The sequence below is a fragment of the Arachis ipaensis genome, chromosome B2, assembly GCF_059453495.1.
Source record: "Arachis ipaensis isolate K30076 ecotype BB chromosome B2, ASM5945349v1, whole genome shotgun sequence".
Lineage (NCBI taxonomy): Eukaryota > Viridiplantae > Streptophyta > Magnoliopsida > Fabales > Fabaceae > Arachis > Arachis ipaensis.
Genome location: NC_142437.1, coordinates 120,759,463 through 120,784,399, shown reverse-complemented (window position 1 = coordinate 120,784,399; position 24,937 = coordinate 120,759,463). Strand labels below are relative to the sequence as shown.

The 24,937-nt window shown below is 36.1% G+C and overlaps 2 protein-coding genes and 1 pseudogene across 5 annotated transcripts; all 3 read left to right on the top strand.

The window, feature by feature from the left end:
- The first annotated feature begins 1,642 nt into the window (after positions 1–1,642).
- Positions 1,643–6,638, top strand: LOC148575428 (putative disease resistance RPP13-like protein 1). 2 transcript variants are annotated; one of them, XM_016328945.3, is made up of 2 exons: positions 1,643–5,300; positions 5,989–6,638. In XM_016328945.3, exon 1 carries the CDS (start codon positions 1,951–1,953, stop codon positions 5,293–5,295), a length of 3,345 nt encoding a protein of 1,114 aa, XP_016184431.1. In that variant the 5' UTR covers positions 1,643–1,950; the 3' UTR covers positions 5,296–5,300; positions 5,989–6,638. The 2 variants fall into 2 exon arrangements, 1 of the variants encoding a protein (XP_016184431.1); XR_015904972.1 differs by having other exon boundaries at positions 1,678–5,849.
- A 1,009-nt stretch (positions 6,639–7,647) lies between these two features.
- On the top strand, positions 7,648–15,293 carry LOC107626148 (putative disease resistance RPP13-like protein 1). 2 transcript variants are annotated; one of them, XM_088504099.1, is made up of 5 exons: positions 7,648–7,746; positions 7,847–7,970; positions 10,170–13,466; positions 14,151–14,217; positions 14,891–15,286. In XM_088504099.1, the coding sequence occupies exons 2-3, from the start codon at positions 7,891–7,893 to the stop codon at positions 13,459–13,461; spliced, it is 3,372 nt and encodes a 1,123-aa protein (XP_088360225.1). In that variant the 5' UTR covers positions 7,648–7,746; positions 7,847–7,890; the 3' UTR covers positions 13,462–13,466; positions 14,151–14,217; positions 14,891–15,286. The 2 variants fall into 2 exon arrangements, with proteins under 2 accessions (XP_088360225.1, XP_088360224.1); XM_088504098.1 differs by lacking the exons at positions 7,648–7,746; positions 7,847–7,970 and having other exon boundaries at positions 9,990–13,466; positions 14,891–15,293.
- Positions 15,294–16,058: 765 nt separating this feature from the next.
- On the top strand, positions 16,059–23,312 carry LOC107626144 (putative disease resistance RPP13-like protein 1; annotated as a pseudogene). Its single transcript, XR_015904975.1, has 8 exons — positions 16,059–19,500; positions 19,810–19,874; positions 20,086–20,179; positions 20,524–20,594; positions 20,734–21,461; positions 21,691–21,800; positions 21,951–22,074; positions 22,243–23,312. The product of XR_015904975.1 is annotated as a putative disease resistance RPP13-like protein 1 (transcript).
- The last annotated feature ends 1,625 nt before the right edge of the window (positions 23,313–24,937 follow it).

The following is a 24,937-nucleotide window of genomic DNA, read 5'->3' as shown; positions in this document are numbered from 1 at the left end:
CCCAAAAATTATCCTTTTTTCACCGATTTTATTATTTTAAATATAATACAAAATATTTTATTTAAATCATACTTAATGATTCGTAAACAATTACAAAAGAATTTTTTTCTATTCATACCAAAAATCAATACAAAAAATAAAACAGAATATGTTATAAGACTTTTTTGTACTAACCTGAATTGGAAGCTAAATTGGCATTCCTCTTCGACCGGAGATGTTGCTTTCTTCTTATTCTTGCTTGTCTAAATTGGATAGATCTAAGTGTTTCAAATAATTGTGTTTCTACATTTTTAAAATAGGCATCAAAAGAGAAATAACAATTTGAAAAAGAGGAACTAAATTGTGGAATAATTTTAAATGCACATTAATTTTGGTTGTGACTGTTGGACAGAACCCGTTAAAAAAAGAGGAATACATAAACTGTGTTACTTGCAATGATTTCACAATTAAAATATTATGTATAACAATAAGTAAGCGACAAATTTGAAAATCTTTAGGAAAATACCTGGGAAGAATGGTGACGTTGACCTGAGATCTAGAATCGAGCTCCGGGAGGGAAACCGCAACAGGAGGAATGGAGTTTGACCTGGTTTCTGCAATTTACGCAATGCGGATCCATCGAAGATGGACATCGCGATGGACAATTTGTTTCGAGAAAAAAACAATGGCTCATGGGACCGGAAGAGGATGTAGGTAGGAAAAAATAATGGCTCAATGCGGCTCCATCGAATATGGACATCGCGATGGACAATTTGTTTCGAGGAAAAAACAATGGCTCATGGGACCGGAAGAGAATGTAGGTAGGAAAAAACAATAGCTCATGGGATGGTACGGAGAGGTGCGAAGAGGAAGAGGGTCTAGAAGTATGAGAAAGGTAAGGGATTTTTTTTTGGGTAAATGTTAATTTGTGTTTTTGTTGTTTTAGAAATAAGGATTGATTTGAAAAAATTTAAGTTGTTGATTTTTATTGTGTTTTTTAGTTTTATTTTGTATTTTTTTTGTTTGAAAATAAAAGTTGATTTGGCAAGATTTGATTGGTTAATTCTAACATTTTGCCAAGTAAGCAATGTTGCTGACATGGCGTTCGTAGAAGAAGAGGAATAGCTTCAAAGTAACGTGGGTAAACTCATGTATCTACTTTTATATATTAAGAATAGAAGCGTCATATTTGATATTCTATAGTCTAATACTAAATCATCATAGGATCGAGTGTTTGGTTAAATGGGTAAAGCAACAAATATTTGTGTAAATACCAACCTTTTTATTCTTTGTATATAATCAAGGACCATTCACCTTGGTTTTCTCATAGTTGGTGGAAGATGGTCCCCATGATCTGTTAAGCATCATACTTATCAGTTCATTACATTTGGATTAAAAGATATAAATTATTAACTATAATATAAACAAACAAAAATGAAAGATAAAAATTAAAAAGTAGTTTTATGTTGAAAATTATTTATTTTAAAGGTAGCAGACGCATGCAATGTAACAAAATACAAGTGGATTCACACCTCATCTAGTCTGGTAATAAAAACAGAAGGGTGAATAATTTTTTATTGGTATAGAGAAGCTTGAATGGTAGGTGGGTTAGTAAATAAATACAAGTGGATATTGTTAAACATTTTCCACCTAATGATTCATTGTAGAGATCATTTAAAAAATGGAATGATGAAGACCAAAGGAAACGAAAGCATCTCACAGCTTCGGAGAAAGAAAATAAGAAGCTTCAAATGAAATTTGTCATGAAGACAAAAGGGATTAAGCAAATGAAGTCAACATACATTATTATTGGTTAATTATAATAATCTCCGCCTGCAACACATTACAGTAATACTTCACTTAACTGCTACCGCTTCAAAACTCTGTCTTTGTGAGAGAATTCTGAGTTTGGAGTGCAAACAGAAACCGCTTCCCTTTCCTTACCTTTCTTACTTTCTTGCTGTTGTGAACATGGCTGCTGAACTTGTTGGAGGAGCTTTTCTCTCTTCATTTCTCAATGTTCTTTTTGACAGGCTGTCTGATCCTGAGATCATCAACATGATGAGAGGAAAGAAGGTTGACCAGAAGCTGCTTCAAAGGCTGGAGAACATTCTGAACGTGGTTGAAGCTGTGCTGAATGATGCTGAGAAGAAACAGATCACTGACCCTGCTGTCAAGAGGTGGCTCGAAGATCTCCAAGATGCTGTCTATGATGCTGATGACTTGTTGGATGAAGTCGCCACCAAAGCTGCCACTCAGAAGGATCCACCAGGTAACTTCCTGTCTCGCTTTCTCAGTTTGCAAGATAGGGAGATGGTTACTAGGATTGAAGAAATCATTGCTAGACTAGAAGATATTGCAAAACACAAAGATATCCTTCGTCTACAAAAGATTGCAGTCAAGAACATGTCAGGGAGAATTGAATCAACATCTCTTGTTCAAAAGTCTGATTTATTTGTTGGTAGGGATCAAGACAGGGAGGATATAGTCAAATTGTTATTAGATGATACTAATGATGGTGAACTATCTGTCATCCCCATCTGGGGTATGGGTGGGATCGGAAAAACTACTTTGGCTAAGTTGGTTTTTAATGATGATAGAGTGCAGCGAAAATTTAATATCAATGCATGGGTTTGTGTTGGGGAAGAATTTGATGTTCTTAAAGTGACAAAGACTGTAATAGAGGAAATAACTTCTAGTCGCTGTGATATGAATAGCTTAAACTCAGCTCAACAACATTTAAGGAGTAAGCTAACAGGGATGAAATTCTTGGTTGTTTTGGATGACTTTTGGAGTAACAATTACACAGCTTGGGCAAATTTTCTGATTCCTTTTAGATGTGGAAGTGAGGGGAGTAAGATCCTTGTGACAACTCGTAGCGAAAAGATTGCAAACATGGTGAAAGGTTTTCATTATCAAGCCTACAATTTGAGTGCGTTGAATGATGAAGATTGTTGGGTAGTGTTTGCAAATCATGCATTTCTTTCTGGAGAGCGTCTAGCTTTTGAAAAAGTTGCCAGAGAAATTGTTAAAAAGTGCAAGGGATTACCTCTAGCTGCTCAAGCACTTGGGAGCTTATTAAGGTCCAAAGATAATGAAAAGGATTGGAATAATGTTTTGAACAGTGAAATTTGGGAATTTTCTGAAGAGGAAATTGAAATTATTCCTGCTTTGAGGATCAGTTATTACCACCTTCCTTCTTACTTAAAACGTTGTTTTGTTTATTGTTCTTTGTATCCCAAAGACTATGAATTTGATAGAGATGAATTGGTGTTATTGTGGATGGCCGAGGGTCTTTTGCAACGGCCGAGGGGGGGAAGCACTTTAGAAGAAGTTGGCTATGAGTATTTTAGTGATTTAGCATCAAGATCATTTTTTCAACCTTCCAATAATGCTTATAATACTTCATTTGTAATGCACGATCTCATGCATGATTTAGCAACGTTCTATGGTGGAAAGTTCTTTTCTAGAACCTTTGAAGTCAAGAATGCAGCAAAGCATGATGTCAAAACTCGCCACTTGTCATGTGCTCGCAAGAATGATGATGATTCGTTTATGAAGATCATGGAAGCATGCAAAAGGTTAAAACATGTGAGGACATTGTTGCAACTCAATTTTCGTAAAGATGGTGGAATCCGAGAGGGAGATAGTGTAGCCGTTCCTTCTGACTTACTAGAACAATTGAAGTGCTTACGAGTTTTGTCATTTAAATTTTTTCCAGATGATGAAAACTTGTTGCATCATTCGATTGGGGAATTGATCCATTTGCGTTATTTGGATCTTTCAGACACATCCATCGTGACTTTACCTGAGTCGTTAAGTTGCTTGTACAATTTACAAACCTTGAAGTTGAGATACTGTAAAAAGCTTAAAAAGCTTCCTAGCAAGATGCAAAATCTTGTGAATTTGCGTCATCTTGATGTTTCTGAAACTGGTTTGGAAGAGATGCCAAAAAAGATGAGCGAATTAAAAGATCTGCAATTTTTAAGTTTCTACATCGTGGGCAAGCATGAAGAGAATGGAGTTGGGGAATTGGGAGGACTAGCACATCTTCATGGGTCATTATGGATTGAGAAATTGGAGAATGTTAAGAATAGTGGTGAAGCATCGAATGCAAGGATGGATGAAAAAATACACCTGAATACTTTATATTTGTGGTGGTCAACGTTTGAAGAAAGTGAGGTTTGTGATTCCGAAAGTGAAAAAGATGTACTTGACAAATTACGTCCTCACAAAGACTTGAAGAAGCTATCCATCAGTTGTTACAGAGGTACCATGTTTCCGGATTGGGTAGGGCAGTCTTCGTACCACAACATGACTTGGTTGGAGCTGAGGGGATGCAGGAATTGTTGGGTGCTTCCTTCACTTGGACAGTTACCCTCTCTGAAGAGGCTGCTCATTTCAGGGCTCGACAAGGTGAAGAAGATTGGTGGGTCATTCTATAAGGGTGATGGAACTCAGCATCAGGAGACACCCTTCCGATCCCTTAAATTTCTCATTATTCAAAGAATGCCTTGCTGGGAGGAATGGGAGTCATATGAATGTGATGATGATGAGGATGCACCATTTCCTCAACTTGACGAACTTCATATATTGCAGTGTCCTAAGTTAAGAGGAGATTTGCCCACTTTCCTTCCGTCTTTGAAATCACTATTCATTTATGAATGCAAGGAGCTTGGTTGTTATCTGCCAAGAGCTCCCATCCTACGCAAATTAATAATAAGGGACAAACAGGAAGCAAGAATGCGGGAGCTACCACTTTCCATGTTGGAGACACTAGTAATTAATGGAGAGCAGCTTGTGGATTCTCTGTTTGAGGCCATGACCCACACCCAACCAACCTCTCTCATAGAGCTACAGATCTCAGAGTGCTCATCAGCCGTATCATTTCCAGAGGATTCTTTGCCCCCTTCATTGGAATATCTAGGCATCTTCAATTGCAAGAATGTAGAATTCCCAATGCACCACCAACAACATCACTCGCTAGAGAGATTAGAATTAGTCAACAGCTGTGATTCGCTTACATCCTTCGCATTGCCAGCGTTCCCAAATCTCAAGGATCTCAGAATCGCAAGACGTGAAAAGTTGACATCTCTGGAGGTGTCACAGTCCCTCCGAGAATTATGGATTGCAGAGTGCCCTAAGCTGGAGAACATAATAAGGCTGCCTGCCTGTTTATGGGAACTCAAAATCAGAGAATGTGGGTTGTTGGGTAAAGGCATAGAGAGGAAGGACACCCACATTTGGCCATCCATTTCCCACATCCCCGTAATATTTGTTGATGAGAAACTGATTCAATATCACCCAACATCTTAAAACAGGTAACTCTTTTGCTCTTTCTCTATATCCCAAACCCACTTCATCTTCTCCAACATAATCTTATTTTTATTTCCAAATTTCTATACCTCATTCAAATTCTGTGTCTCCTACTCTTTTCACACTGTTAATCACCACTCTAGTCAATGCCTACTTTTGGGAACTTATAGTATGGGTATACAATGTCAATTTTGGTCTTTTTTTCCCCCTAATCTTCTTCTTTGTTCTTCATGTATAAGGACATTTAACTATTCTTCTGGGACTTACCAATTTAATGCAGTTCGGTTGTGCACCTCCATTCTTTTAAGGATGCTTCTTTGTTTCTAACATCTCTCTATTGAAGCTTGTTTTGTTAATTCAAGGATCATACCTTGAGAATGATGAAATCTTTCCCTTCCATTTTTTACCTTTTCTATTAATTGTTTTTCTTCTTTCTTTCTTATTTCAATCAGCTACTTTTGCACCATGCCTTGTCTTACACCTAAATGTAAGGCCTTTCGTTACCTTTCTTGGTGTTGCTCCTGCTTTCTTGCCCGTGCCCTTTGTTGGATTTGGTATAAGTTTATTATCTTATTATTAATTCTGTTGAATTAAGAAACTAATAAACTTTGTGATGGCAAACATTTATGGTTGAGTTAATGTGCACTAAGCGAAAATTGTATGAGTTATTATAATGTGTTTGTTTCGGTGCAGCAACAAACAAATTGAAGCGAAGTTGGAGTAAGCTCAATTTGGAGAGCAGGGGAACCTGGTCAAGAATGATTTCATGAGGTGTGGTCTCTGCATCAATAAGAAAGCTGAATTCATGGAAAACACCATCCTCATAGAAAATCAAAAGAAGAAATAGATGATGCAGAACAGAATTTCGCTAAGACCGATAGATCAATCAAAATGCAACAAGAGCACCTTCAATGATAAGGATACAGTTGGAGCAGCCTGTCAAAAATAGGCATAAAGTGTACAAACTTTGCAATGTTCAAAGAAAAAAGGAAGGAAAAACTTAATTATATATTTTGACTGACATTGTCCAATTATCTTTTTTCTCTTAGTAAGAGTTTTCATTCTTCATCATTTCATTCTATTTTAGGATAGCTGATATGAATTATTCTATTTATAAGAAAGAGAGAGCTTAAAAAGTGAGTATCAATTTCTGTCATGAGAAAGGCAAGAGAGCTAGGATGTGAGAATATGTAGAAAAAGCTGTAAGTGGTGTTTGAGAAATTTGTTTTTGTATTTGGCTTGAATTGATATTTGTAACTTGAATTTGTTTATAGTGGAAAATTCTACCATTTTTTGTGGTGGAGATTGGATGTAGATCCCACTTTTGGGATTGAACCAGGATATATCTCGATCTTTTCTATTACAGCTTTCATCCAAAATATCATTAAAATTGTCATCTGCATATCTTTCTGCAAATCTTGTGAAATCGTAAACGCTAGCAAGTTTTTTTTCTTAACAAATCAAGATGCATTCAGAATGTCATTATGTTACAAATATGAAGTGCTTATGGCAAAGATTGTAGTAGCAGCTTCTTTTGTATGTTAGCAATAAGCAAGGATTAGACTGAGCTAGGTAATTTTGTTACAGCCATTATAGGTTAGTTGTTATAGCATTCTTCTTCTATTTTGTGTGTAACAGCATAGTACTACAGGTTGATATATAAGCATTAGTGTATTAATTTATTGACATAGAATTGTAATTGTAATTCATTCTCATTTAGTAAATATACAAATTAGTTTTCTCATTTTCTACTTTCAATTCCTTCAACTCTGCTTTCTTTCTCCATTTTCTGATTTTTTTTCTTACTTTTATTCTCTTAAAGTATAATTTTAGTACCTCACTCTGACAATAGTTTTGGTTGTGTAGCATTGTTGTAGTGCAAAATTTAAATAGTAAAAGTTACAATAGATGGCAACAAAGTTGAAAATCAAATCATATGCTTTGGGTGGAAAGTTCATTCCATTCCCTTGCTGCATAGTTTCAACACTTCACAGGAGCCAAAAGATTAAAAGGTGTCACACATAATCACACATTCCATGCCCTTGGCTATTAATCATTTCTTGAAAATATTAGTGGCATGCTTTCTCACAATGGCAACCTCCATGCGCTACAGGTGCCACACTTTATACTTCAGCTATGAAATTCTTGTTGATACTTGAGACGCAATATATATTTCTTGTGTTTCTTAATTTTCTATTTATTTATTTATTTATTTATTATTATTTCAAGAATGGATCAAACATAAAGGGTTATTTTGCATGGCCATTATTACATTTATTTGATTTATTGGATGACTACAAAGTAAGCTATGGCCAATTATAAAGATATCCAAAACTCTCAGCAAAATGGTACAATTGGTTCTTGAGAGGTAGAATCATGGAAGGACCTTTTCCTGGCATTGAATATTAGGCAACATTGAGCACAGCTTATTGGCCCAAAGATGATGGAGAGGTATTTTGAGAGCTTCAAATTCTCATTTAGTTTTTAATGTCATAGATTCACAATTCCTATTATTCATAATCTTTTAATTTTATTTTGTTTTATTTTTCAGCAGGGCTAGAATATATGGGTGGAAAGATCATGATATGATCAAAGATGCTGAGGGAAAAAATGATGATTGACAAATCGAGTGCAGATATTATCCAGATTCCACATGGATGGAAGGAAATAGATGTGTAACCACAGAGAAGCCCTTTCTCTTTCTCAACTGAAAAAGAATTTTGTGAATAACCTACAAATTGTGCATTCAGATTTGTTGATAAAACTGATAATTTTGATAGCTTAGCTGAGTCCACTACTGAGATACTTTATGCTGTTTGATTTAGAATCATGTTTTTTTTTTTTGTTACCAAATAGATTAATTTTCTGTATGAGTAAGTGGCTTTGATTGATTCAATACTCTGTTACACCATCGGGTTTAAAGCAATAATCGAATAAATTAAATTTCCTTTTTGGCAACTCTTCTATATACATTTTTAAAATGGTATATCTCTTTCTCTATGGCTTATTCTGATAATCCTGTATTTTCCAATGAGTAATCCCAATGAATATGTGATATGCCACATCATCCTAATATTTTGCTAAAACTTCTAGCTATGTAGCATATTTCCTTTCCAATAAGTGAGCATCTTAAGTTGCATGATGGACCAACATAATTTTATGGTTAAATTCAGTAGAAATTATTGCAATAAAGTTATGCTCAAATTTATATATTTTTGAATAATTTCAGTCCATATGATATACTAAATTTATCTCAAAATGCATACATTTTATAGTGCTATATAGTTACTGTCTAACTGATAAAGATTTGGTTTGCATTATTGTGTGGTTTGGTCAAACACCAAGCAATGCATCATTACAACTTAAAAAACTGTCATATACTAGTACTTTTTTGAGATTGTTTTTTAAATTTGCTTGTAGAAAATTGTGTGAACGTTCTGATAAGTTTACTAGTCTTGGTGAGTGGTTGACCTTGTGCCATCTCTTTTTAATATGTGGGATTGTTATGGTAAAAATAGTTTATATAAAATAATTTTTTTTAATAGCAAAATCTGATTGGACCATTATTGAAGACTGCATGAAAATGTTGTTGAGGTTGTTGGGATACATGTCTTCAATTTATGTGTTTAGCTTTTAGAATCACCTACTGAGGGGAAAAAAGAAGCTTTTAGGAATCATATTTCCCTCTTAATGAAGCGTAGAAGCCAGAAATAGATAAAGGCTGAATACATGGTTTTCTGGTGTATTTTCTCATTGATTTAATGTGACATCACAAGAATTTTCTTTTCTTTATGCATCATATTTGATCTAGTGCATGGAGCCTTGAACCTATAAGAAAACAAAGCTCATGACGATGATGTAGATTGTAAACAGCAAGAAGGGAAGAGGAATGGACATAGTTAGTGACTCAATTTGCGCTATGTAATGTGACCTGTCATATAGATATCTTCCTTTCTTTTACTTGGGCACTATCAGAGTGTGGCAACAAATTCAAGTATATAGGCATCTTCATTATCCCATGCTGTAATTTAATTTATAATCAAAAGCGTCATATTTGATATTTCTATAGTCTAATACTAAATCAACAAATATTTGTGTAAATACCAACCTTTTTATTCTTTGTATATAATCAAGGACCATTCACCTTGGTTTTCTCATAGTTGGTGGAAGATGGTCCCCATGATCTGTTAAGCATCATACTTATCAGTTCACTACATTTGGATTAAAAGATAAAAATTATTAACTGTAATATAAACAAACAAAAATGAAAGATAAAAATTAAAAAGAAGTTTTATGTTGAAATTATTTATTTTAAAGGTAGCAGATGCATGCAATGTAATAAAACCCTACAACTTGTCTGCTAACAAAATACAAGTGGATTCAAACCTCATCTTGTCTGGTAATAAAAACAGAAGGGTGAATAATTTTTTATTGGTATAGAGAAGCTTGAATGGTAGGTGGGTTAGTAAATAAATACAAGTGGATATTGTTAAACATTTTCCACCTAATGATTCGTTGTAGAGATCATTTAAAAAATGGAATGATGAAGACCAAAGAAACCAAAAGCATCTCACAGCTTTGGAGAAAGACAATAGAAGCTTCACATGGACTTTGTCATGAAGACCAAAGGGATAAAACAAATGAAGTCAACATACATTATTATTGGTTAATTATAATAATCTCCACATGCACCACATTACAATAATACTTCTCTGACCTGCTACCACTTCCATACTGTGTTTGTGAGAGAATTCTGAGTTTGGAGTGCAAACAGAAACCACTTCCCTTTCTTACTTTCTTGATCTTGTGAGCATGGCTGCATCACTCGTTGGAGGAGCTTTCCTCTCTTCTTTTCTCAGTGTTCTTTTCGACAGGCTGTCTGATCCTGAGATCATCAACATGATGCGAGGAAAGAAGGTTGACCAAAAGCTGCTTCAAAGGCTGAAGACCATTCTGAATGTGGTTGAAGCTGTGCTGAATGATGCTGAGAAGAAACAGATTACTGACCCTGCTGTCAAGAGGTGGCTCGAAGATCTCCAAGATGCTGTGTATGATGCTGATGACTTGTTGGATGAAGTCGCCACCAAAGCTGCCACTCAGAAAGATCCACCAGGTAACTTCCTGTCTCGCTTTCTCAATTTGCAAGATAGGGAGATGGTTACTAGGATTGAAGAAATCACTGCTAGACTAGAAGATATTGCAAAACACAAAGATATCCTTCGTCTAGAAAAGATTGCAGCCAAGAACATGTCTGGGAGGATTCCATCAACCTCACTGGTTAAAAAATCTGATATATTTGTTGGAAGGGACAAAGACAGAGATACCATAGTGAAATTGTTGTTAGATGACGATGGTGAGCTGTCTGTGATTCCCATCATGGGCATGGGTGGGATAGGAAAAACTACTTTGGCTAAATTGGTTTATAATGATGACAAAGTGCAGCAGAAGTTTAATGTGAAGGCATGGGTTTGTGTTGGTGAGGTGGAATTTGATGTTCTGAAGGTCACAAAGGCGGTGATAGAGAAAACTTGCAGTCCTTGTTACTCAAATGATTTAGATACAGCTCAAAATCATTTGAAGAATGGGCTAGCGGGGAAGAACTTCTTAGTTGTTCTGGATGATGTATGGAGCAGTAATCGTGAGCGTTGGGAAAATTTTCTAACTCCTTTTGAATGTGGAAGTCAGGTCTGCAAGATTCTTGTAACAACACGTCTTGATACAGTTGCTTCTGTGGTGAAAACTAGACATAATGAAGCTCACAATATGAGTTTGTTGGATGAAGAACAATGCTGGTCAGTGTTTGCAAATCGAGCATGGGATCCTGCAGAATCCCGAGATCATTCAGCTTTAGAAGAAATTGGTAGAAAAATTGTTAAAAAATGTAAAGGATTACCTTTGGCAGCTCAAACAGTTGGAGGGTTATTGAGAGGGAAAGATAATGAAAAGGATTGGAATGATGTTTTGAATAGTGAATTCTGGGAACTCTCTGAGGAGGATAGTGGGATTCTTCCTGCATTGAGAATCAGTTATTACCACCTCCCATCCTATTTAAAACGCTGCTTTGTTTATTGTTCTTTGTATCCGAAGGACTTTGAATTTGATAGAGATGAATTGACATTATTGTGGATGGCGGAAGGTCTTTTGCTAGAACCAAAGAGTGGAAACACTTTGGAAGAAATTGGTTATGAATATTTTGATGATTTGGTTTCGAGATCATTTTTTCAACATTCTAACACTTATGTGAATTCATTTGTGATCCACGATCTCATGCATGATTTAGCAAAGTTCTATGGTGGAAAGTTCTTTTCTAGTATCCTTCAACTCAAGAATGCAGCAAAGCATGATACCAGAACTCGCCACTTGTCATGTGCTCGCCGCAAGAATGATGAGGATTTGCTTATGAAGATCACGGAAGCATGCCATAGGTTAAAACATGCGAGGACATTGTTGCAAATTTATAATGAATATGGTCTATTCTCAGTGGGAGATAGAGTAGCCGTTTCTTGTGACTTACTAGAACAATTAAAGTGTTTACGAGTTTTGTCATTTAATTTTCTTTCAGATGATGAAAACTTGATGCATGGTTCAATTGGCAAATTGATCCATTTGCGTTATTTGGATCTTTCATACACATCCATCGTGACTTTGCCCGAGTCTTTAAGTTGCTTGTACAATTTACAAACCTTGAAGTTGAGAAACTGTAGAAAACTTAAAAAGCTTCCTAGCAAGATGCAAAATCTTGTGAATTTGCGTCATCTTGATGTTTTTGAAACTGGTTTGGAAGAGATGCCAAAAAAGATGAGCGAATTAAAAGATTTGCAAATTTTAAGTTGCTATATTGCGGGCAAACATGAAGAGAATGGGATTGGAGAATTGGGAGAGCTAGCAAATCTTCATGGATCATTGTGGATTCAGAAATTAGAGAATGTTAAGATTAGTGGGGAAGCATGGAGTGCAAGAATGGATGAAAAAATGCACCTGAATGCTTTAGATTTGAGTTGGACATCATTTGAAGAAAGTGAGGTTTGTGATTCCCAAACTGAAAAAGATATACTTGAGAAATTACGTCCTCACAAAGACTTGAAGGAGCTATCCATCGGGTGTTACAGAGGTACGATGTTTCCGGATTGGGTAGGGCAGTCTTCGTACCACAACATGACTTCGTTGGAGCTGAGTGGATGCAGGAATTGTTGGGTGCTTCCTTCACTCGGACAGTTACCTGCTCTAACGAGATTGCTGATTTCAGGTTGTGATAAGCTGAAGAAGATTGGTGGGTCATTCTATAAGGGTGATGGAACTCATCAGCATCAGGAGACACCCTTCCGATCCCTTAGATCTCTGGACTTTCGTCATATGCGTTGCTTGGAGGAATGGGAGTCGTATGCATGTGATGATGATGATGATGCACCATTTCCTCAACTTGAGACGCTTATTATAGAGAACTGCCCTAAGTTAAGAGGAGATTTGCCCACTTTCCTTCCGTCTTTGAAACAATTTTACATTTCAGGATGCGAGGAGCTTGATTGTTATCTGCCAAGAGCTCCCATCCTATGCGAATTAAGAATACATGGCAAACAGGAAGCAAGAATGCGGGACCTACCACTTTCACTGCAACATCTAAGAATCGAAGGAAAGCAGCTTGTGGAGGATGTGTTTGAGGCCATGACCCACACCCAACCAACCTCTCTCAGTTATTTAAGAATCTCAAAGTGCTCGTCAGCAATATCATTTCCAGGGGATTCTTTGCCCCCTTCATTGAAACAGTTGCGGATCAATAACTGCAAGAATGTAGAATTCCCAATGCAACACCAACAACATGAGTCACTAACCAGTCTTGAAATAGACAACAGCTGTGATTCACTTACATCCTTCCCATTGTCAGCGTTCCCAAATCTCAAGTCCCTCATAATCGCCAGACGAGAAAATTTGACATCTCTAGAGGAGCTGTCACAATCACAGTCCCTTCGAGAATTAAGGGTTGAAGAATGCCCTAAGCTGGAGAACATAATAAGGCTGCCTGCCTCTTTAAGGGAACTCTCCATCAGCAAATGTCAGTTGTTGGGTGAAGGCATAGAGAGGAAGGACCCCCACATTTGGCCATCCATTTCCCACATCCCCGGTATTTATGTTGATGGGAAACAGATTCACAATGACTCAACATCTTAAAACAGGTAAAGCATTGTTTTTTGTCATCTATATTTCATTCTAAACCTTACAAATCCTCATTCTATGAGCCTTATTTTTCACTGTTCATTATGTCATTTGGGAAAAAGATTAGTGACATGCTTTCTCACAATGACAACCCCCAGGCCCCAACACATTCATTTAGTTCTATGTTATAATAATGCAAAACAGGGCATCAAGGTAAAACCTCTTTCAACATATTACTCCCAAAAGGCAAAAAAAAATAGCAATGGACTAACCACTATCTATTCATTATGATTGACATTCTGTGTTTTTAAATTTTTATTATTAGTTACAAAATGACATGAAATTTCCAACTAGCAGTTCAAGATTCAGGTTTCTTAGCATTTCATAGTTTTCATTAATGTCCTCAACTATGGGTACTACTCATTTATGTATAACTACCACCATCTATGTTTTGGCTGATGCAGAGAGTCCATTTTCAAATGAAGGGGTGTTTTTTCTTGTGTATTTTATTTTTCAATTAGATTATTTTACTGTATAGCTATGTAGCCTATTTCCTTTCCAATAAGTGAGCATCTTAAATTGCATGAAGAACCAAGATAATATAATTTTAGCGAACGATATAATAAATTTATCTTCAAATGCATGCATTTTATGGTGCTATGTAGTTACTGATAAAGATTTGGCTTGAATTATCATGTGGTCAGGTCAAAGAATACCAAGCAATGCACATTACAAGATGTGTCAAGGATGAAATACTTGTATGCAGTATAGGTGCCACACTTGATACCTTCAGCTATGAAATTTTTGTTGATATTTGAGACACATAATATATACTTCTTGTGTTTCCTAATTTTCTCTTTCACAATATAAATTCATGAGAACTCTTAATCTCTTATATTCGTGTTCTTTTTTCATTTTCCTTTTATTTTTTATTTTTCTTAACAGGGCTCTAATATATGGGAAGCAGGATACTTATGTGATAGGAAAAGTTATGGGAAAATAAAATGATAGTTGAGAAATTGAGTGAATGATGGTTCTAATGAGTCAGTCTCTTTTTCTTCGAAACACCTTAGTCTATGGGATACTATGAGGTAGAAATCAAAATGAGTGTTTGGTGTGAGGTGTTCACTTTTCTGTTGAAAAAAAAGGAGAGGCATGAGTGACTTGTAATCTATCTTGACAAATTTGTAATCTAAACTTGATTAGTGAAAATCCAATCCCACCATTTTTTGTGTTGGGGACTGGATATAGATTCATATTGAACTAGGATATATTGCCTGGGTAACTCTTCTACCTTAGTCTCTTAATTAAAATTTTTATTTGCTGCATTTCATGAGTTCTCATAAACTGTTATAAACGGTCGTACTAGTACTTTTGAGATTGTTTTGTAAATTTTCTTGAATTTCCTAATTTTCCATTTTATCTACTTTTTTTTTCCTGGCAGGAATGGATCAAATATAAAGGGGTATTTTGCATGGTCCTTTCTAGATTTATTTGAGTTATTGGATGGTTACAAAGTAAGCCATGGCCTATATTTTGTCGACAGAAATAATCCAGAATTGAAGAGATATCCAAAACTCTCTGCAAAATGGTTTAATTGGTTCTTGAGAGGTAGAAGAAGCACTTCTATAGTTGCTGTTATGAAGCTTGTAAAGGATCCATCTTATATTTCTATTTGACACTTATTTGTTTAATTTTTTTGCATTAGAGCTAAGTGTGGGAGTGTATTGTAGAAGAAGAAACTTTTAGCATAATAGTTTTTCATTTCTACATTGTATTCCAAATGTTGTTGTCAACTACAGAAAAATATAATGATAAAAGTGGAAGGATAATATTTAAAGTTGTCATTGGTCACATAAATTTATCACTCTATTTTGTTCTTTATCTTATACATATGACACATTATTAGAAATGGAACCTCTGATATACATACCGTGTTTGTTTGTACCTTCACAATCGTTCTAAATCCATAAGCTGAAAAATCATAAATCAAACCATTTCATAGAACATATTAAACTCTCTACAAAAACAGTAAGATAACGTTGAAACGTGCCTGTATTGATAAACTGTGAAGCAAAACGGGCTAACTTGGCAAAGATGAAAACATTGAAGACCAAATTAATTGAAATCATTGAAGCAGATGATGCCCCACTTATAGTGGTGGTGCAGCGTGATTTGGATTCCTAGGTCTGTTCTCTTTTTGTTCTGTTTCTTTTCTTATCTTGCTCTTTAGCAAAGATAAAATTATTCAGTTTACTGTAATATAAACAAACAAAAATAATAGATAAAATTTAAAAGTAGTTTTATGTTGAAGTTATTTATTTAAAAGGTAGTAGATGTATTCATTGTAGTATGAAACAAAACACTACAACTTGTCTGATAACAAAATACATGTGGATTCACATCACACCTTATAATGTCTGGTAATGAAAACACAAAGGTGAATAATTTTTTATGGTATAGAGAAGATTGAATGGTAGGTGGGTTAGTAAATAAATACAAGTGGATATTGTTAAACATTTTCCACCTAATGATTCGTTGAAGGGATCATTTAAAAAATGGAATGATGAAGACCAAAGGCACTGAAAGCATCTCACAGCTTCGGAGAAAGACAATAAGAAGCTTCACATGAACTTTATCATGAAGACCAAAGGGATAACATATATTATTATTGGTCAACTATAACACTCTCAGCATGGACCACATTACAATAATATTTCGCTGACCTGCTACCACTTCCATACTCTCTGTGTTTGTGAGAGAATTCTGAGTTCGGAGTGCAAACAGAAACCGCTTCCCTTTCCTTCCCTTTCTTAGTCTTGCTCCTGTGAACATGGCTGCTTCACTTGTTGGAGGAGCTTTTCTCTCTTCTTTTATCGGTATTCTTTTTAATCGGCTGTCCGATCCTGCCATCATCAAGATGATGCGAGGAAAGAAGGTTGACCAGAAGCTGCTTCAAAAGCTGGAGAACATTCTGAACGTGGTTGAAGCTGTGCTGAATGATGCAGAGAAGAAACAGATCACTGACCCTGCTGTCAAGAGGTGGCTTGAAAATCTCCAAGATGCTGTCTACGATGCTGATGACTTGTTGGATGAACTTGCCACCAAAGCTGCCAAACAGAAGGATCCACCAGGTAACTTACTGTCTCGCTTTCTCAATTTGCAAGATAGGGAGATGGTTACTAGGATTGAAGACATCATTGCTAGACTAGAAGATATCGCAAAACACAAAGATATTCTTCGTCTAGAAAAGATTGCAGCCAAGAACATGTCTGGGAGGATTCCATCAACCTCACTGGTTAAAAAATCGGATATATTTGTTGGAAGGGACAAAGAGCGAGATACCATAATGAAATTGTTATTAGATGATGTTAACAATGGTGAACTGTCTGTGATTCCCATCGTGGGCATGGGTGGGATAGGAAAAACTACTTTGGCTAAATTGGTTTACAATGAAGACATGGTGCTGCAAAAATTTAACGTGAAGGCATGGGTTTGTGTGGGTGAGGAGGAATTTGATGTTCTTAAGGTCACAAAGGCTGTGATAGAAAAAACTTGCAGTCCTTGTTACTCAAATGATTTAGATACAGCTCAAAATCATTTGAAGAATGCGCTAGCGAGGAAGAAATTCTTAGTTGTTCTGGATGATGTATGGAGCAGCAATCGTGAGGGTTGGGAAATTTTTCTAACTCCTTTTGAATGTGGAAGTGAGGGAGGCAAGATTCTTGTAACAACACGTCTTGATACGGTTGCTTCTATGGTGAAAACTAAACATAATGAAGATCACAATTTGAGTTTGTTGGATGAAGAACAATGCTGGTCAGTGTTTGCAAATCGTGCATGGGATCCTGCCGAATCCCGAGATCATTCAACCTTAAAAGAAATTGGTAGAAAAATTGTTAAAAAATGTAAAGGATTACCTTTGGCAGCTCAAACACTTGGAGGATTATTGAGAGGGAAAGATAATGAAAAGGATTGGAATGATGTTTTGAATAGTGAATTCTGGGAACTCTCTGAGGAGGATAGCGTGATTCTTCCTGCATTGAGAATCAGTTATTTCCACCTTCCTTCGTATTTAAAACGCTGCTTTGTTTACTGTTGTTTGTATCCAAAGGACTTTGGAAGAAATTGGTTATGAATATTTTGATGATTTGGTTTCGAGATCATTTTTTCAACATTCCAACTCTGATGATAATACATTTGTGATGCACGACCTCATGCATGATTTAGCAACATTTTACGGTGGGAAGTTCTTTTCTAGAATCTTTGAACTCAAGAATACCGTCAAGCATGATACAAAAACTCGCCACTTGTCATGTGCTCAAAAGAATGATGATGATTTGCTTATGAAGATCACAGAAGCATGCGACAAGTTAAAACATGCGAGGACATTGTTGCAAATTTTTAATAAATATGGTGTATTCTCAGCGGGAGATAGAGTAGCCGTATCTTGTGACTTACTAGAACAATTAAAGTGTTTACGAGTTTTGTCATTTAATTTTTTTTCAGATGATGAAAACTTGATGCATGGTTCTATTGCCAAATTGATCCATTTGCGTTATTTGGATCTTTCATGCACATCCATCGTGACTTTGCCTGAGTCTTTAAGTTGCTTTTACAATTTACAAACCTTGAAGTTGAGATACTGTGAAAAACTTAAAAAGCTTCCTAGCAAGATGCAAAATCTTGTGAATTTGCGTCATCTTGATATTTCCGGCACTGATGATTTGGAAGAGATGCCAAAAAAGATGAGCGAATTAAAAGATTTGCAATTTTTAAGTGACTATATTGCGGGCAAACATGAAGAGAATGGGATTGGAGAATTGGGAGAGCTAGCACATCTTCATGGTTCATTGTGCATTCAGGAATTAGAGAATGTTAAGAATAGTGGTGAAGCATCGAATGCAAGGATGGATGAAAAAATACACCTGAATGCTTTATATTTGACATGGTCATCAGGTGAAGATAGTGAGGTTTTTGATTCCCAAAGTGAAAAAGATGTACTTGACAAATTGCGTCCTCATGAAGACTTGAAGAAGCTATGGGTCTTGGGTTACAGAGGTACGATGTTTCCGGATTGGGTAGGGCAGTCTTCGTACCACAACATGACTGTGTTGAGGCTGAGTGGATGCAGGAATTGTTGGGTGCTTCCTTCACTTGGACAGTTACCCTCTCTGGAGAGGCTGATCATTGAAGAGTTCGACAAGGTGAAGAAGATTGGTGGGTCATTCTATAATGGAACTCATCAGCATCAGGAGACACCCTTCCGATCCCTTAAAATTCTCATTATTCGAAGAATGCCTTGCTGGGAGGAATGGGAGTCATATGAATGTGATGATGATGATGATGCACCATTTCCGAAACTTGAGACACTTGTGATATGGGATTGTCCTAAGTTAAGAGGAGATTTGCCCACTTTCCTTCCGTCTTTGAAATCACTACATGCGAGGAGATTGGATGTTATGTGCCAAGAGCTCCCATCCTACGCTCATTAAGAATAGATGGCAAACAGGAAGCAAGAATGCGGGAGCTACCACTTTCCATGTTGGAGAGACTATGGGTTAATGGAGAGCAGCAGGTGGAGTATGTGTTTGAGGCCATGACCCACACCCAACCAACCTCTCTCATAAAGCTAGACATCTCAGAGTGCTCATCAGTGGTATCATTTCCAGGGGATGCTTTGCCCCCTTCGTTGAAAGAGTCGCGCATATACGATTGCAAGAATGTAGAATTCCCAATGCAATACCAACAACATCACTCGCTACAGAGATTAGAAATACACAACAGCTGTGATTCGCTTACATCCTTCGCATTGCCAGCGTTCCCGAATCTCAATGATCTGAGAATTGAAAGATGTGAAAATTTGACATCTCTGGAGCTGTCACAGTCACAGTCCCTCCGATATTTAGGGGTTGAAGAATGCCCTAAGCTGGAGAAGATAATAAGGCTGCCTGCCTGTTTAAGTGAACTCATAATTTGGCCATCCATTTCCCACATCCCCCGCATTGAACTCGATGGGAAATGGATTCGCAATGAGTCAACATCTTAAAAGAGGTAACTCTTTTGCTATCTCTCTGTATCCCAAACCCACTTCATCTTCTCCAACATCATATTCATTCTCTCCTACTTAATCTTATTTTTATTTCCAAATTTCTATACCTCATTCAAATTCTGTGTCTCCTACTCTTTTGCGGAAAACACAAAACTGAATCCTCTCTTTTCACGCTGTTAATCACCACTCTAGTCAATGCCTACTTTTGGGAACATATAGTTTTTTATTTTTGGGACTTATAGTATGGGTATACAATGTCAATTTTGGTATTTTTTTTTCCTAATTTCTTCTTCTTTGTTCTTCGTGTATAGGGACATTTAATGATTCTTCTGGAACTTGTCAATTTAATGCAATTCGATTGTGCACCTCCATTCTTGTAAGGATGCTTCTCTGTCCCTAACATCTCTATTTGGATTTAATGTTACGTTTCTCCTATATTTTGCTTTTCTTTTTTTTTTTTCTCTGTTAAAACTGAAAGGGTTCTGAGAGAAGTAATTGACATTGCAGTACAAGTTTAAAATTTTAGATTGTTGATTTTTTTTCCCCTCTCTCTGATAGCATGGTTAAATTTGATTATTTGGGGCCAGTAATGTTGAAAGCTGGGCCGAGTGGCTGATATGATGATCTCAAAACAATGTTGCTCAACTCAAGGAAGATATGAATTCCGAGGCATGTCTTTGAGTAAGTTTCTGTTTACCCCATAAGTATTCATGAGCAGTGTTGAGCAAGTGGGCAATGGCATGGCTTATAAGCAGAAACAAATGGCCATATATTTTTCCTTTTCGGGAAAAAGGTGGGGGGGGGGGTGGTTCAGAGAGAGAATAGGGATTTTGGGGATAATGTTATATATAAACTACATATAGCATAAACATGCTTTGTTCTACTTCTAAGTGCAAACACAATGTTTATTAGAAGGTTATAGTTTTGTTAATTCAAGGATCATCCCTTGAGAATGATGAAATCTTTCCCTTCCATTTTTTTGCCTTTGTCAGTAACGGTATTCTTTTTTTTCCTATTTCAATCAGCTATCTGAGGCCTTTCATTACCTTTCTTGGTCTCGCTCTTGCTTGCTTGCCAGTGGCCTTTGTTGGATTTGGTATATGTTTATTATCTTATTATTAACTTCTGTTGAACTAAGAAACTAATAACTTTGAGATGGCAAACATTTATGGTTGAGTTAATATGGGCTAAGCACAAATTGTATGAGTTGTTCTAATGTGTTTGTTTTGGTGCAGCAAGAAACAAATTGGAGCAAGTTGGAGTAAACACAATTTGGAGAGCAAGCTAACCTGGTCAAGAATTCATGGAAGACATCATCCTTGTATAAAATCAAAAGAAGAAATGGAAGACATCATCCATGTTTTCCCTTTATACCAATCTTATCCATGATTTTTGCACTGATCTTTTTACCAACACATCTCAATTATTTCATTGAAACCTCAAATTTCAAATCAACAAGACCACAAGAAGGGAAAAAACATCTCCATTTCCAAAACCATATCCAATTAGTAGCACATTCAAAATGCAAAGGAACACTCTACCCTAATCTCTGTGTCTCAGCCTTATCCACATTCCCAAACCGTGAAACAAAAACAATGCCACAAATAATCTCCAAAGTTGTCAACCACACAGTCCATGAAGTCAAATCTTCATCCAACAACTGCACCAACATAATCAAGAATCTCCAAAACACTCTCAACACCATTGAGAAAAGAGCCTTAGATGATTGTCTCAAACTCTTTGATGACACCATAGTAGAACTCAACACCACCATTCTTGATCTCTCAAAAAATCCATCATCATCATCATCATCATCTTCCAACCAAGATTTATTGCATTTTCTTCATGTATAGGGACATCTACTGATTCCTCTGGGACTTGTCAATTTATTGCATTTGGGTGCTTGTAAGGATGCTTGTCTCTCTCTCTAAGCTCTCTATTTGGAATTTGGATTTAACCTTAGGTTTGTCCTATACTTTGCTTTCTTCTGTTGAAACTTCAAGGGTTCCTGGAGGATTAATTGGCATTGCTGTACAAGTTTAACATTAAAAATGCTCGAATTTATAATTCTATACTCTTCAAAAGTCTCATGTTTGAAGTCTGCAACAAACAAATATAGGAAATCTTTGGGCATGCTTAAAGAAAGATCTTGTAGAATAATTGAGTTATTTGTTTCACTTTTCTTAATGCAGAAAGATCCTAAAAGTTTTGTACGTGGCAATTCTTTTCTGGTTGAGTACATGGACAAGGAGCTACACATTCTTGTCTCAGACAGGAACTTCAAGCTGGGCCACTCTTAGAGGTATTCTCCTACACTGCGTTACTCTTATGATTCATAACATTTTAATGGGATCATAAACAAGTAAGCACAAGCATTAAATTTATCTTGTGCCTTTTTCCAATTTTCCACAAAATTCTGAGATTGTTGCTTCCTTTTCCAATTCCAATATAGCATGGTTAAAGTTGGTTATTTGGAGCAAGTAATGCTGAAAGCTAGGCTGAGTAGCTGATATGGTGATCTCAAAATAATGTTGCTCAACTCAAGGAAGAAATGAATTCTGAGGCATGTCTTTTGAGTAAGTTTTTAGTTTTGACTAGTATTAGATGGCCATTATTGTTTAGCTCATAAGTATGCATGACACAGTATTGAGCAAGTGGCCTTGAGAATGATGAATTCTTTCCCTTTCCATTCTTGCCTTTGTCATTAATGTTTTTCTTCTTTTATTCTTATTTCTGTAAGCTAGGTTTGCACTATGCCTTGACTCATACCCAAATCTAAGGCCTTTCATTACCTTTCCTGGTGTTGCTCTTGCTTGCTTGCTCGTGGCCCTTGCTGGTTTCAGTATGCCATTTATTATCTTCCCCTTTCAACTTTTGCCTTTGTCATTAACGGTTTTACTTCTTTTTATTGTTATTTCTGTAAGCTACTTTTGCACCACCCCTTGACTCACCCAAATCTAAGTCCTTTCATTACATTTATTGGTGTTGCTCTTGCTTGCTTGCTCGCTCGTGGCCCTCGTTGGTTTGATATGCTGTTTACTATCTTAGTATTAACTTCTGTTGAATTAAGAAATTAATTAACCTTGTGATGACTATGCACTAAGCAAAAACTGTATGAGTTGTTCCAATGTGTTTGTTTTGGTGTAGCAACAGATGAATCGAAGCAAAGTTGGATTAAGCCTAATTAGGAGACCAAAGGAATCTGGGCAAGAATGATGGAGGAAAATCGAATCCCAAACAAATCAGATGAGGTGCAGTCTCTGCATCAATGCAAAGGAAGAATTCATGGAAGACATCATCCTCGTACAAAATTAAAAGAAGAAATGGATGATGAAAAACATAATTTTTCAAGGACAGATAGACCAATCAAAATGCAACAAGAATACCTTCAATGATATGGATACAGTTGGAGCAACCTGTCAAAAATAGGCAGAAAGCTTACAAACTTTTCAAAGTAAAAAAGGAAGGACAAACTTAGTTTTATATTTTTATTTACACTGAACAATTATCTTTTTTTTTCTTAAGAGTTTTCATGCCTTCATCGTTTCATTCTATTTTAGGAGAGCTGATATGAGTTATACTGTTTATACGAAAGAGAGAGCTTAGAAAGTGAGAATCAATTTCTGTTATGAAAAAGGCAAGAGAGCCAGGATGTGAGAATATCTAGAAAAAGCTATAGTGCCGTTTGAGAAATTTGTTTTTTGTATTGGCTTGAATTGGTATTTGTAACATGAATTTGTTTATAGTGAAAAATTCTACCATTTATTATGGTGGAGACTAGATGTAGATCCCACTTTGGGATTAAACCAGGATACATCGTGTTGTTCATCTTCTCTATTACAATTTTCATTCACAATATTGTTATAACTGTCATCTGCATATGTTTTCTGCAAATCATGCGATCATTTTATAAAATCACCTTTTAATCATTCAAATCTGCATCCCTATTCCATTTTCTATGTCTAACAGTATAGTGCTGCAGGTTAGTATATAAGCATTAGTGTTATTAATTTATTGACATAATTAAATTTGAAAATGAGAGGGAAGAATGTCATCATCAAATAGTAAAATCAGAATGTGTTTACTGTGTATGGTGTTCACTTTTCTGTAAAAGAAAAAAGGCATGAGTGTTTGTATGTGAGTGAGAGCATCTAGCAAAAGCCTTAAGAGAGTCTGAGTGACTTGTAATCTTGACAATTTGAATTCTGAATCCGTTTAGTGAAAATCCCACCATTTTCTATGGTGGGAACTGGATCTAGATTCTACATTATTGGATTCGAACCAGGATATATCACTGAGTAACTCTCTTCTAACTTTCATCTCTTTATTAGCATGTTTATTTACTGCATTTCATGAGTTCTCATAAAATTGTTATAACCTGTCATACTAGTACTTTTGAGATTGTTTTGAAAATTTTCCTGTTGAAAATTGTGTGAATGTTCTGATAGGTTTATTAATCTTGGTTAGTGGTTGACCTTGTGTCATCTCTTTTGAATAGGTGGGCTTGTTATGGTAAAAAATAGTTTATATGTTTATATAATTAATTTTTTTTCTGTAACAAAATCATATTCCGAGATATTGATGTGGTTGATTCCCAAATTGAAAGAGATGTGCTTGACAAGTTACATCCTCACAAAGACTTGAAGGAGCTAAGAATCAAGGGCTACTGAGGTACAATGTTTCCAGAAATAAACAACAGTTGTGAGTTGTGATTCACTTACATTCTTCATGTTCCCAGCGTTTCCAAATCTCAGACTTCTGACAATCAAAAGATGTGAAAATTTGAGATCTCTTGAGATGGTGTCAGAGTTACAGTTCCTCTGGCAATTATCAATTAAGAGCTGTCTTAAGTTGGAGAACATAAGGCTACCTGCCTCTTTAAGCGATCTTAGAATTGGTGAATGTCCATTGTTCGGTGAATGTAGACGGAGGAATCGCCACATTAAGCCTACTATTTCCCACATCTCCACCATTTATGTTGCTAGGAGACAGATTTCAAGATGATTCGAAATCTTAAAACAGGTGAAGGATGAACCTTTTATCATCTGTATTTCATTCTTAACCTTAGGAATCATCATTCTGTAAGCCTTATATCTTATTTTACATACTAATGTCTAGCTTAAGACAATGGAGATAGGAAGGCATTGTAGAATCATGGAAACACTTTTTTCAGCATTGTGCATTGGATACTGATGGTGAAATAGATATGGTTTCAAATTTCAGGGCAACGTTGAACACAGCTTATTGGTCCAGAGGATGAAGGGGATGAATCTTGAGAAGTATAGTGAAAGCTTCAAACTCTCATTTAGTTTTTTGTTTTCACAAATTCACAATACATGACAATCCTTAATATCATAATCTTCTTCTTTTTCTTTGACCAGTTACATCACCTTACTGTACAACTAACGTGGCTTTGAATGCTTTGACTGAATCAGTACC

What these genes read in the sequence shown, in the direction of transcription:
- LOC148575428 (XM_016328945.3), top strand. Translation starts at nt 1,951, where the DNA reads ATGGCTGCTGAACTTGTTGGAGGAGCTTTTCTCTCTTCATTTCTCAAT.
- LOC107626148 (XM_088504099.1), top strand. Translation starts at nt 7,891, where the DNA reads ATGCTGAGGGAAAAAATGATGATTGACAAATCGAGTGCAGATATTATC. An exon ending in GGATGGAAGGAAATAGATGT is followed by an intron (nt 7,971 to 10,169) that starts GTAACCACAGAG and finishes TCTTTTCGACAG; the next exon opens with GCTGTCTGATCCTGAGATCA.